This window comes from Diaphorina citri, unplaced genomic scaffold, assembly GCF_000475195.1.
Source record: "Diaphorina citri unplaced genomic scaffold, Diaci psyllid genome assembly version 1.1 scaffold10, whole genome shotgun sequence".
Taxonomy (NCBI): domain Eukaryota; kingdom Metazoa; phylum Arthropoda; class Insecta; order Hemiptera; family Psyllidae; genus Diaphorina; species Diaphorina citri.
Window position 1 is genome coordinate 102,658 of NW_007377449.1, and position 11,709 is coordinate 114,366.

At 38.5% G+C, this 11,709-nt stretch overlaps 3 protein-coding genes across 3 annotated transcripts; 2 read left to right on the forward strand and 1 right to left on the reverse strand.

The window, feature by feature from the left end:
• Positions 1–17: 17 nt before the first annotated feature.
• LOC103505838 (translation factor GUF1 homolog, mitochondrial) lies at positions 18–1,694 on the forward strand. Its single transcript, XM_026820859.1, has 3 exons — positions 18–147; positions 863–990; positions 1,516–1,694. The coding sequence occupies exons 1-3, from the start codon at positions 35–37 to the stop codon at positions 1,692–1,694; spliced, it is 420 nt and encodes a 139-aa protein (XP_026676660.1). The 5' UTR covers positions 18–34.
• A 1,311-nt stretch (positions 1,695–3,005) lies between these two features.
• Positions 3,006–5,526, forward strand: LOC113465960 (translation factor GUF1 homolog, mitochondrial-like). The gene is made up of 3 exons (XM_026820964.1): positions 3,006–3,148; positions 4,263–4,346; positions 5,044–5,526. The coding sequence occupies exons 1-3, from the start codon at positions 3,104–3,106 to the stop codon at positions 5,170–5,172; spliced, it is 258 nt and encodes an 85-aa protein (XP_026676765.1). The 5' UTR covers positions 3,006–3,103; the 3' UTR covers positions 5,173–5,526.
• Positions 5,527–9,023: 3,497 nt separating this feature from the next.
• LOC113465909 lies at positions 9,024–11,303 on the reverse strand. The gene is made up of 5 exons (XM_026820863.1): positions 10,831–11,303; positions 10,425–10,547; positions 10,012–10,135; positions 9,451–9,660; positions 9,024–9,102 (listed from the first exon to the last, which is right to left on the reverse strand). Exons 1-5 carry the CDS (start codon positions 10,916–10,918, stop codon positions 9,024–9,026), a joined length of 624 nt encoding a protein of 207 aa, XP_026676664.1. The 5' UTR covers positions 10,919–11,303.
• Positions 11,304–11,709: the final 406 nt, after the last annotated feature.

Below are 11,709 nucleotides of genomic sequence, written 5' to 3' on the forward strand. Positions count from 1 at the left end.
AACTAGGTAGTTTGGTTTCAAGAAAACTCAGCCAATGGTGTTCTCAGGTGTCTACCCACTGGACCAATCCCAGCACACTGCACTTCGGGGTGCCATTGAAAAGTTGGTACTAAATGATTCTGCCGTCACTGTATCTGTGGAGTCCAGGTAAGTGATCGACAAATAAATTCGTCTTAAATTGATTGATTTGATTGGGGCGAAAAAAATGGTAGGTAATAGGTTTTTTTTTTTAGGTTTGATAGAGGGAACTGTAACAATAGAGGCCTTATCGTCCCGAAATCGGAGAGAAGACAGGATAGGAGAAAGCCAACCGTTCCGAAAACGAACATATCCTATTCAGAACAAAGTTCGCCTTGGACGGGAGTCGAACCCGGGGACCTAGCGCTTATAAGATAGACGTGCTACCTTCCAAGCTAAAAGGAACCTTAGCTGTTTATAATGAAGTTCGCCTCGGACGGAAGTCGAACACGGAAATTAGCGCTTATAAGGCAGACACCTTCTAAGCTAGCTAGAAAAGAATATACCTTGTTTATCCTGCCATAATGAGACCAAAAAGTCCCTTTACTCCCGCAATTTACAGTTTACAAATATGTTGTTGTTGTTTGCAAATGTCGGGTTATTTGACTACTAGGTCATTTTACCTCTGGCTTCCCAATATTTACCTACAATGTCATTGCTGGCTTCCAAGGCACAAATATGTAAATACCTAGTTGTTCTAGTTGCAAATGCTCGGAGTTGACTATTAGGTCATTTTCCCTAAAAAATAATAATAATTTAAATAATAATAAAAAAAATGTAAATAAAACTTTGTTTAAATTATAAAAAGGCTGTCTACTTGATCTCATTTGGTTTTCTCTTTCAGCACCGCACTAGGGCAAGGATGGAGGCTTGGATTCCTAGGACTTCTGCATCTGGAGGTTTTCAATCAGAGGCTGGAACAAGAATACGATGCTCAAGCTCTCATGACTGTGCCTAGCGTTACGTATAAAGGCTTATCCTATTGAATGATGCTTATTTGAGTGTTCTTTTACCCTAACTTTTACAATACCTTTAACCGTTTAGTCGATATAGCTGAAAACGCCGCACTAGGGCAAGGATGGAGGCTTGGATTCCTAGGACTTCTGCATCTGGAGGTTTTCAATCAGAGGCTGGAACAAGAATACGATGCCCAAGCCCTTATGACTGTGCCTAGCGTTACGTATAAAGGTTAATTTCCACCTTTGACTTGCAAGTTCGTAGTTTGACTCTCAGTAAACGCATGTTTTTGTTCCAATATTCACGGGTATTTCTTGGAAAGAAAATACCTTGTTGAGAATAGAGCCACTGGGGATGGGGTTAACCAAGTCAGAGGAACTCGGGATTTGGGTTTGTCATTAATCATTGCTGTAAACTTGCTAAAAATTGTTACATAAAATTTTTAGATTGATAAAATTTAAAAATTTGAAAGTTTTCCTCTTTTCTCGCAGACATAATATGTAAGCTGATGACTTGCAATTTACAACTCCCTTTTTTCAGCTAAAATCAAAGGCGAGAAGAACATAAAAATATACGGCAGCTCAGAGATAGTCATTCACAATCCCAGCTTCTTTCCCAATCCCAACATCATTGAAGAATTATATGAGCCCATGGTCACTGGAACTCTGATCACACCAGGTAAGCATACCACCATTCAAGTAGCCTCCGTGGCCGAGTGACTATCACACTAGGCTTGCACTGCGGAGGACCCGGGTTCGATTCTCGGCGAGGTCGAAGTTTTTTCGGCTCTGTGCTTGGAGTTCGAGGTGTATTTAGTCTCGTGAGGACAAGTGAGTAGCTACTTTAATCGAGTAGCGACCAGTGGCGGTATTACCAGTGTAAATTTGTGATACGAGTAGACAAAAAAAAAAAAAAAAAAAAAAAAAAAAAATCTTCCCCGATCTTTGTTAGCTCAGATCCGAATTAACTTCGAAGAAACTCGATGTACTTACATGCTAAGGTCCTCTGGTTCGATCTTCGCACAAATGTTGTTATTTTTCATCTGGGGATTTTCTTTTATATAGAAATCTCAGGGCAGCTTTCTACGGGGAGTAAAAAAGTCGGAGTCCCATTTGGAATTGTTATCCCATTTCCCCATCCCAGCAGGGAAGCTTTCTGAATTACCTCAAGTTCTGCTTCAGAGGTGTAGGGCAAATTACGGGGGAAGAGATGGAGAGAAGAAATAGAAATGGATTATGAAATCATAATCAATTAACTACTGGGATATTAAAGCATCAGATAAAAATATATTAAGGGCCACACTTTGAGATAATCAATGATTAAAATGCCTCGTACATTAGCATCAGAATGTAGTACAAATGATCAAAACCCCTTTGCTAAGTTTTTGTTATAGTTCGCTATCTTGAAGGTACGATTAAATAGTTAAATAGAAAAAAAAAAGGTTAAAATAGGTAGAAGGGCTCTGAAGATGGGCTTTTTAATATATTTAATTGAAGGGTAGCAACATTAGTAATATATTTTCTTTCTCAATGTTAGGTGGTAATTTTAGGAAATCGTACAATGCCAGTTAATGCTCTATTTCCCTATTTTCCACCACTACCACCATGAAAATTGTGAAAGGAAAATATGCGTTAACCGGATAACAGAACCTACGCCACTAGTTATAAGATACGAATAATTAAATTATCAGTGTTGGAGACTTGAGTGTTCTTTTACTTTCCGAATAATGCAGCCTTCATTTCCGTTCCATCTACCCTCTGCATCTCGACAAATACATGATAGCCAGCCTAGTTAGCTTGGAGGGTGGTGCGTGTGCTTTGTAAGCGCTAGGCCGTGGGTTCGATTCCCGCCCGGGGCGGACTTTATCCTAAATGGATAATGTTCGTTGTCGGAAATGCTGCCTTTCTCCTATCCTGTCTTCCTTCTCTCTTCGATTTTGGGACGAAAAGACCTTAGCAACGTTTTTTTTTTTTTTTTAAAAAAAAAAACTTCCGTTGATACAGATCTATTTACAAAGGTGGGATAACATATGCTCTGATTTCAGTTGGATATTCTGCTCAATGGAAACCTGGTGGAAGAATTGAGCACTATAGTGCATGTGTCCAAAGCTAAGGATGTGGCGAAGTCCATGGCCGCTCGACTAGTCGACATTATACCCAGGCAACAGTTTATGGTGAGAACCTATGTGTAGTGTTCATTTCTTTTCAAGGAGGAGTGTAAAACACTCTATTTTTATTATTATTGTTATTTATTACAAAAAATTGCACCAAACCAAAAACAAATTTAAAAAATATTGTACCAAATACATAGGAGTTGACTAAAGAACCTTGTTTAGACTGCGAGAGTAAAGGGACTTTTCAGTCTCCTTTTCTGGGCCAGTATAAGCACCTATTGAATGATTCTTATTTGAGTGTTCTTTTACCCTAACTTTTACAATATCTCTAACCGTTTTGAAAAAACGGTAGAAAACCGCCAAAAAGCGGTCAAAATACCGCCAACCGCAGCACCTATCTCAACCAAGTTTTATGTCGTTGTCACATTTGTGAACTATATACCAAATTTCAAGTCTCTAGCTCATACCGTTCCTGAGATATTGTTAAATTACAGCGAAAACCGCCAAAAAGCGGTAAAATGCCGCCAAGCATTGCACCGGTCATAACCAAAAGCATAGAGCCACTGGGGATGGGGTTAACCAAGTCAGAGGAACTCGGGATTTGGGTTTGTCATTAATCATTGCTGTAAACTTGCTAAAAATCGTTACATATCAAATTTTTAGATTGATAAAACTTAAAGATTTGAAAGTGTTCCTCTTTTCTCGCAGACATAATATGTAAGCTGATGACTTGCAATTTACAATTCCCTTTTTTTTCAGCTAAAATCAAAGGCGAGAAGAACATAAAAATGTACGGCAGCTCAGAGATAGTCATTCACAATCCCAGCTTCTTTCCCAATCCCAACATCATTGAAGAATTATATGAGCCCATGGTCACTGGAACTCTGATCACACCAGGTAAGCATACTTCACAGCTACATACCAAATTTCAAGTCTCTAGCTCTTACCCTTCTCGAGATATTTTGTTTACAGACAGACACACACACGGACCAATGACTGAAACTTTGGATTTAGGCTCTAGGGAGGGACCTCAAAACGTGTTTTGGCACTAAAAACTGACCATCGAAAATTTGACCCGATTACATTACTTTCCTTCCTATGGGATAAGGAAAGTAAAAAAGAACAGGGTTCAATCTGTCTTTTCTGCATGCTAACTAAGTGCTGCTATTTTTAGGTGGCTATTCAGGCTGTGGTAGGTGGCGATGTGCTGGCAAGGGAAAATTTGAAAGCGCTGAGAAAAGACGTCACTCAAAAATTGGTAAGTTTTTTTATTATGATTATTTTATGTTTTACTTTCTTATCTAACTATACTAATTACGGATTATTTTACAGATGGATATACGATTTGTTGGATATTTATTTCATTGAGAGATTTGTGCTCAATAACTGATAAATGGAAACTTCATAAATAAATGGGGGCACGGTTGGTCCAGTAATCCCACCATCGACAAAAGTTTGTACTCGTTTTTCGATTGCAAATATTTCAACGGGTTACTTTCTGGTGTTCTCGTGTTGAGCCAGCACCTAAATGGGAAGTATTGTGTCTCTTCTCGCCCATCTGATGAGAGGCATACTACGGGATGGGCATGCTACGACACAGGCCACAAGCGTCTAATGTAGCAGTTGTTCCATTGCTACGAAATGAAAACGGCGGTGGAACACTCATCTTTAAAAAAAAAAAAAAAAAAAAAAAAAAAAAAAAAAAAAAAATACATAATTCCATTAATTTTGACATCTATGAAAAAAAAAATAATAATAATTTCACAACTTTTGAGCAAATATCTACTTCTGTGAATGTCCTGAATTTCAGCCATTTTTTGGTGGTTTTTAGTCGGCCACAAGTTCTTCCCTCAGCTCTTATTTTTATATTGACGAATGTGAATGTTCCATTTCAGACATCCTGAGGCCATACAATCCTTTCTTTAAGTGTTAAATTGACAAATTTTCCATTTCAGAAATCTGGAGGTGACATGCAGAGGCGTCGAAAGTTACTCGAGCAGCAAGCCGAGGGGAAGAAACGATTGAGAATGGTGGGCAACATAGCTCTACCGAGAGAAACCTTCATCAAAGTGTACAAGAGATAGTCTTAGCCTAGCCTAGCCTCTACGCAAGGAGGCACAGGATCAAAGTCCAGGCAGGCCTATAAAATCTGTGTCTTTTACAGACGCAGATTCAGGGAATTGATCGGCTCGGATGACATGTGCCGCTGAAAGCCTTTTGAGAATTTTGAATTCTACGGAGATTTTTCGGTCGAATGGTCATTTGGTAATAGTGACTTTAGCTCTGGGAGTGCAGGGTTCGATTCTCCCGTCCTCGGTAGGAACGGAAATTTTTTGAAGTGATAGAAAAGCGTTTCAAGAGAAGAGAAAGAAATAGAAGCACAAAGAGATAAGGAGAAGGAAAGGGAGACAGAGAGAGGAGGCAAAAAAAAAAAAAAATCAAGCACAAAGAGAAAGAGAGAAGAAAAGGGAGAAAGAGAGAGAAAAAAAAAAAAAAAAAAAAAAAAAAAATCAATACTCTCACAGACTCCCGAGAGAAGTAAATAAGATAAAATAAAGTCTTCTGAATGACACTTTATTTCATTGACTCATACAATGGAGGTTTTATCGTCCCAAAATTGAAGAAAAAAGTTCTCCCAGGAATGGAATCGAACCCGCGACCTAGCGCCGCGGAATCCGCACTACCCTCCAAGCTAACTAGTCTGGCTTCATCTACACATGTGGTTTGCTTTGGACTTGTGGTTCTGGTAGTTTTGCTGAGCCAACGCCATCTGACGGATGAGACTGGTATGCTCTTTGGCTCTCAGACCGATCTGACGAGACAAGGCCATGTGTTCGAGTATACTGGGTGTCTGAAAATAATATTGAAAATCATTCAACATTAAACATTGTACGAAAGTATTAACACCTTTGTATAACATAGAATTGCAATTATGCCTTGTTCATGTTGCTCGAATAGGACCAATGATAATAAATCATCGTTTTCTTCAGGGATCAAAACAACGTCTTATAAAAAAATCTTGTATTACTATTTTTATCGGGAAAAGTAGGTACCTATAATGTAAATTGTAGCGTACCTGAGTAACAGAAGCGAATAGTTTTTTTTTTTTGAAAGGTTTGACAGAGGGAACTGTAGTAACTGCTAAGGTTTATCATCCCAAAATAGGAGAAAACCAGCCGTTCAGAGAACGAACATTATCCCATCAGGATGAAATCTGCCCCGGGCGGGAATCAAACCCAAGGTCTAGCGCTTACAAGGCAGACAAGCTACCAATCGAGCTAACTAGACTGGCTTAAAGAGGTTTGATAGAGGGATCTGTAACTGTTAAGATCCTATCATACCGAAATAATGAGATACCCAAGTACTTGATGCAGTTTACTTAATGACTAGTTAATTGTACTTAATTCTCTCTGCTATTCAGGTATGATCGGTATCGTGGTAACATTATCATCATGTTTGTCAAAGACGGACGTATCAAGGTGGGAGATCCCATTCAGTTCATTCATACAGGACTGCAATACAGTGTCAAATCAGTGGGTGTTCTAGTACCTCAGGAACTACCAACTGCTCAGCTGTGAGTACTTTTGAGACACTGTTGCTCAACTTCAGTGGTTTATTTAGAACTGATGCCAATTTGCCAATGTGATTGTCTTTGGCAATAATTTCATAATTTTGTCCTTTGTAATTATATCTTCTATCTGTGTAATTTGAATTAGTTACCTATAACATTTTATTGAAAAATCAATAAAAGGAGGGAAAAAAATCTAAATAAATAATGAAATCTCATGTTCCGTTTCGCCTATTCCAATTTGTTGAGGAACGGTGAAATGGAATCGATGTTCTCGCAGTCCGGGATCATTTTGCATCTTCTATCTGAAATGAGAGAACGGAATAATGTTAAATTACCAAAAGTTCATCCTTCCTAAATATAACAGAAAAGTGTCTTCCCCCCAGCAGTCTAAACAAGGTCTCGTATATTTGATGGGACTAAAAATGCATGCATAATTGAGATTAAGTTACTGATTATGTATCTATTCTGGTTGGTACAAAGGAAGATCTCGTACTTTCAATTGATCCAAATTGTAACTTACTTTACGCTGGTTTTGCTGAAGCAGTCCAATACTCCGGTTGGTAGAATTTACATCTTGGATAAGTTGAGTGAAAAGTAACAACAGGGTCTTCAGCTGATCTTCCTTCCTTTTATAGTCCATGTTCAATTCATCTGTAGAAGGAAAATGATCGTATGGACTTAATATTTTGAAAACATCTTTAGAGTTTTACGCAGTCGGTACATACCGCTCAAATTGCTTGCTTTAGGGAAGAAAGAAATTTCAAGAATTGAATGACTTGGGCCGAAATGTAAAGTCCAGAGAAACGTGAACTTTTTCTAAAGATTAGCTCAGAATAGAAGAACGTTGGTCCTGAATAACGGCCGAACTGTACATTTCCGGGAACCTGGGCCAAGGTACTACCTACCGGACTTTTCTGCTAAAATTTTATAAAAAAACTTTTTTTTTTTTTTTTTTTTTTTTTTTTTTTTTTTCATAAATAAATTTATGTATGGGTATCGAACCTGTAACAGTGTAACATTGACTGTGAATATTTTTTTATTTATTTATTTATTTTTTTTTTTTTTTCAGGCGCGCTGGTCAGGTTGGGTTCATTACTTGTAACATGCGTACAGTGAAGGAAGCTCATATAGGCGATACTATTCATCTCAAGGATACCCCTGTACCTCCCTTGGTATGTACCTATTACCTATATTTGTTTGGTACACAATCCTAGTGTAATACCCACTTTTTTATAACCCACTATGTTTTTTTTTTTGAGAGAGGTTTGACAGAGGGAACTGTAACTGCTAAGGTCTTATCATTCCGAAATCGAAGAGAGGAGGAAGACAGGGTAGGGGAAAGCCAGGCGTTCCGAGAACGAACATTATCCGTTCAGGATAAAATCCACTCCGGGCGGGAATCGAACCCGCGGCCTAGCGCTTACAAGGCAGACGCACTACCAACCAAGCTAACTAGGCAGGGACACAACTCTAGTTTGGACGACTTTGCAATTGTATTCTAGGAGTAACTTCTAGTCTCAATAATCCAATGGTCTTTTTAGATTGGTTTCAAGAAAACTCAGCCAATGGTGTTCTCAGGTGTCTACCCACTGGACCAATCCCAGCACACTGCACTTCGGGGTGCCATTGAGAAGTTGGTACTAAATGATTCTGCCGTCACTGTATCTGTGGAGTCCAGGTAAGTGATCGACAAAAAATAAATTCGTCTTAAATTGATTGATTTAATTGGGGCGAAAAAAATGGTAGGTAATAGGTAACAACAGAGGCCCTATCGTCCCGAAATCGGAGAGAAGACAGGATAGGAGAAAGCCAACCGTTCCGAGAACGAACATATCCTATTCAGAACAAAGTTCGCCTTGGACAGGAGTCGAACCCGGGGACCTAGCGCTTATAAGATAGACGTGCTACCTTCCAAGCTAAAAGGAACCTTAGCTGTTTAGAATGAAGTTCGCCTCGGACGGAAGTCGAACACAGAAACTAGCGCTTATAAGGCAGACACCTTCTAAGCTAGCTAGAATAGAATATACCTTGTTTATCCTGCCATAATGAGACTAAAAAGTCCCTTTACTCCCGCAATTTACAGTTTACGAATATGTGAATACCTAGTTGTTCTAGTTGCAAATGCTCGGAGTTGACTATTAGGTCATTTTCCCTAAAAAATAACAATAAAAAAAAAGAAATGTAAATAAAACTTTGTTTAAATTACAAAAAGGCTGTCTACTTGATCTTATTTGGTTTTCTCTTTCAGCACCGCACTAGGGCAAGGATGGAGGCTTGGATTCCTAGGACTTCTGCATCTGGAGGTTTTCAATCAGAGGCTGGAACAAGAATACGATGCTCAAGCTCTTATGACTGTGCCTAGCGTTACGTATAAAGGTTAATCATTTTGAGACGAATCCTCTCTATTCTCTCCGCGGACTGACGAATGGTGTTTTCAACGAATCTGGAATGGAATATCGAGCGAAACCTCTTATTCAAATAGGCCGAGAAATCTCGAAACTCCATTTCGTGTTAAATAGGCCGCCGGACAGCCTTGCGTTTCGAACTCTTGACGTTCGCAGAATCGATTTTCAAAATCGGCAACTCTTTGTTAAGGCGTGTTTTTGTGGTTCAACTTTTTGCTGAACAACTGATGTTAATTCAATTTGTTTTGAAAGTTGAACAAATCTGAGTTGTTCAGCAAAAAGTTGAACCGTTAGATTGCGCCTCAACAAAGAGTTGCCGATTTTGAAAATCGATTCTGGGACATCGTTTTTCAAACTGAACAACTCTTTGCTATCCCAAAACTTACTTTTTCACCTCACCAAAGGTCTCATACCGGCCAGCATTCTTGAGTTTACACAGGACGTTCTCTACAAGATGACATCTTCCCGTCAGTTCCTCCCCAACACATCTCAACCGTATCATATGTCTCTCGTGTTGCTCTAAGGATTTCTCATGCTTCACCAACATGTCTTCGAGATCCCGGACGAGAATTTCGTTTCGAATTCGGAGCGGAATTCTGGAAAATGTAATTCATATGTATAATCTTGATTATATCCCGTATTCCAGTTCTTTGTTTGGGGGAAAAAAAACCAGTTGTCTTACCAAGGTCTCATTACAGTATTTTGCTATAGGAATATTTGTATTGGAGTTCTAATTCGGGGTCCGATTCGAGGCGTACCTAGTTTCATGATTAGGTACCTTTATCTAACTGCTTACAACTGTGGCGAAGAGGTGACTTGTCCTTTGATAGCACGTAGAATTTTTCAATTTCGATGTCTTTTAGATTCATAATTATTTTGTTCAGTTGCTGAGTTACCTTGTCATTGATGATGGTCATAATGCCGACCTATACTTTGTTTTTTCTTACGTGATTTTCTTCTTGGGCGAGTAGAAAGAAGATGTGGAGTGACAGGAGCTTGGCACACTCATCCGGGCTTTTGTCTTTTCCTGCTCGAACCTCTGTTTGGATAGCTTTTGTTCCTGCTCCGCGTCTGTAAAAATTATAAATATAAATAATTTATAATCATTTCATTAAATTTAGGTACTTACACATAGATAATTAATTAAATATTTATTTATTGATCCCAAGAAATTGCTGACGCTGCGCTGTCTGAAAATCCTCATTACTTCAGGGAAAAAATGTTCAATTTTTTCTCTCCCTGTCAGAATTTTAACCCAGGACTTACGTGTCTGAGGGACAATGTGATTGGGTAGTTACCCCGGCCATCATCAGCTTACCTTTCAGAATAGCTGAATTACCTTTCAGAACAGCTGAATTACCTTTCAGAATAGCTGAATCCCGTCGGAGCAAGTACTTCTCAAAAATTTCGTTCTGTATTGTCAGATAATAATTTTCCTTTGCTTTCTTCTCAACAAAAGCTTTCAGTTCGCTGAGGGACAGGTCTGAAAGCATGGAGAGCACGAAGAAGAACATTAAATTTGTGATCTATATTCTAGATATTAGGGTGATCTAAAATAGATATAATCTTTTTGTTAAAGCTTGATATATGTAGAATTAAAATTTGGTTTTATTTATTTCTAAACAAATTTATTAATAACTAAAATTTGGCCTGGTACATTGCTGTGCGCTTAGAAAAATGCGCTCGACTGGGAAGCATTTCGAAGCTGGTTTGAATTCCAGGAAAGGCATGAAATTTAAACCTCATCTGTTTGGGACTGTACATACCTTGTGCCAAATGAGAAGTTTGGGAGTCTTCAGATCTTACACTGGGAGTTACAGAGCCATGCCTAGACATGGTTCTTTCCATACTCATACTGAGGGCAGAGGTCACACTAAAGCAATATTAGGAGCTCAATGAACTTCAGATCTCACAGAAAAATTGTATCTCCAAAATGCAATGAAATTTTTTTCTTTTTGTTAAACACATTTTGACCAAATTTCCTCAAATCGGACAAAATGCTTAAGATATAAACAGAACGTAGACTGACGGTCAAAATAATGCACATTTATTCAGGTGCTGCCTTTGAAATTGAGGAAGAAAAACATGTTTTTATAAATATTTAGAAAATTAAGTTCAAGTTAGGTCAATTTCTCCATGGTAACATCACATTGCCCTCTTACGCCCAATAATTCTTTACATGACCCAATTTTTGGGGGAATAGACAATAGACACAAACTGTGGCACCTAGCTGACGATGCTACCTTCGATTTATCATCCTATAACTATATAGATATAGTGTCACATGTGGCGATTATTATTAGATGTACATATTATGTATTACTGGTTACCTGATTGTGAGGTAGTTATCAATCACCGGTGATTTCCCAACAGATAGGTATAAGGTATAAGTATTGTTTTGTACTTTGTAGCTTGTGCAATGTGATCAGGGCCAATTTTAGCTGATGATTAAGACCTCGACTGGATCCCTTTTTTGAAGATGATTGATAGAGGGAACTGTAATTATTACTTTGAAAGAGGAAACTGTGATTGCTGAGATCACATACATATTTCCTCCTTCATGCTCCCAAAATCGAAGAGAGAAGAAGGAAAGGATAGGAAAAAGCCAGTTGTTCCTAAAGCGAACCTTATCTGGATAGGATAAT

Bases quoted from the DNA above. Each gene is read 5' to 3' on its own strand.
- LOC113465960 (XM_026820964.1), top strand. From the start codon at position 3,104: ATGGCCGCTCGACTAGTCGACATTATACCCAGGCAACAGTTTATG. The intron at 3,149-4,262 runs GTGAGAACCTAT...TGCTATTTTTAG, and splicing joins TACCCAGGCAACAGTTTATG to GTGGCTATTCAGGCTGTGGT. The intron at 4,347-5,043 runs GTAAGTTTTTTT...TTTCCATTTCAG, and splicing joins AAGACGTCACTCAAAAATTG to AAATCTGGAGGTGACATGCA.
- LOC103505838 (XM_026820859.1), top strand. From the start codon at position 35: ATGGTGTTCTCAGGTGTCTACCCACTGGACCAATCCCAGCACACTGCA. The intron at 148-862 runs GTAAGTGATCGA...TTTCTCTTTCAG, and splicing joins ACTGTATCTGTGGAGTCCAG to CACCGCACTAGGGCAAGGAT. The intron at 991-1,515 runs GCTTATCCTATT...CCCTTTTTTCAG, and splicing joins GCCTAGCGTTACGTATAAAG to CTAAAATCAAAGGCGAGAAG.
- LOC113465909 (XM_026820863.1), bottom strand. From the start codon at position 10,918: ATGAGTATGGAAAGAACCATGTCTAGGCATGGCTCTGTAACTCCCAGT. The intron at 10,136-10,424 runs GTAATTCAGCTG...TAATTTTTACAG, and splicing joins GGATTCAGCTATTCTGAAAG to ACGCGGAGCAGGAACAAAAG. The intron at 9,103-9,450 runs GTAAGTTTTGGG...ATTCCATTCCAG, and splicing joins ACCTTTGGTGAGGTGAAAAA to ATTCGTTGAAAACACCATTC.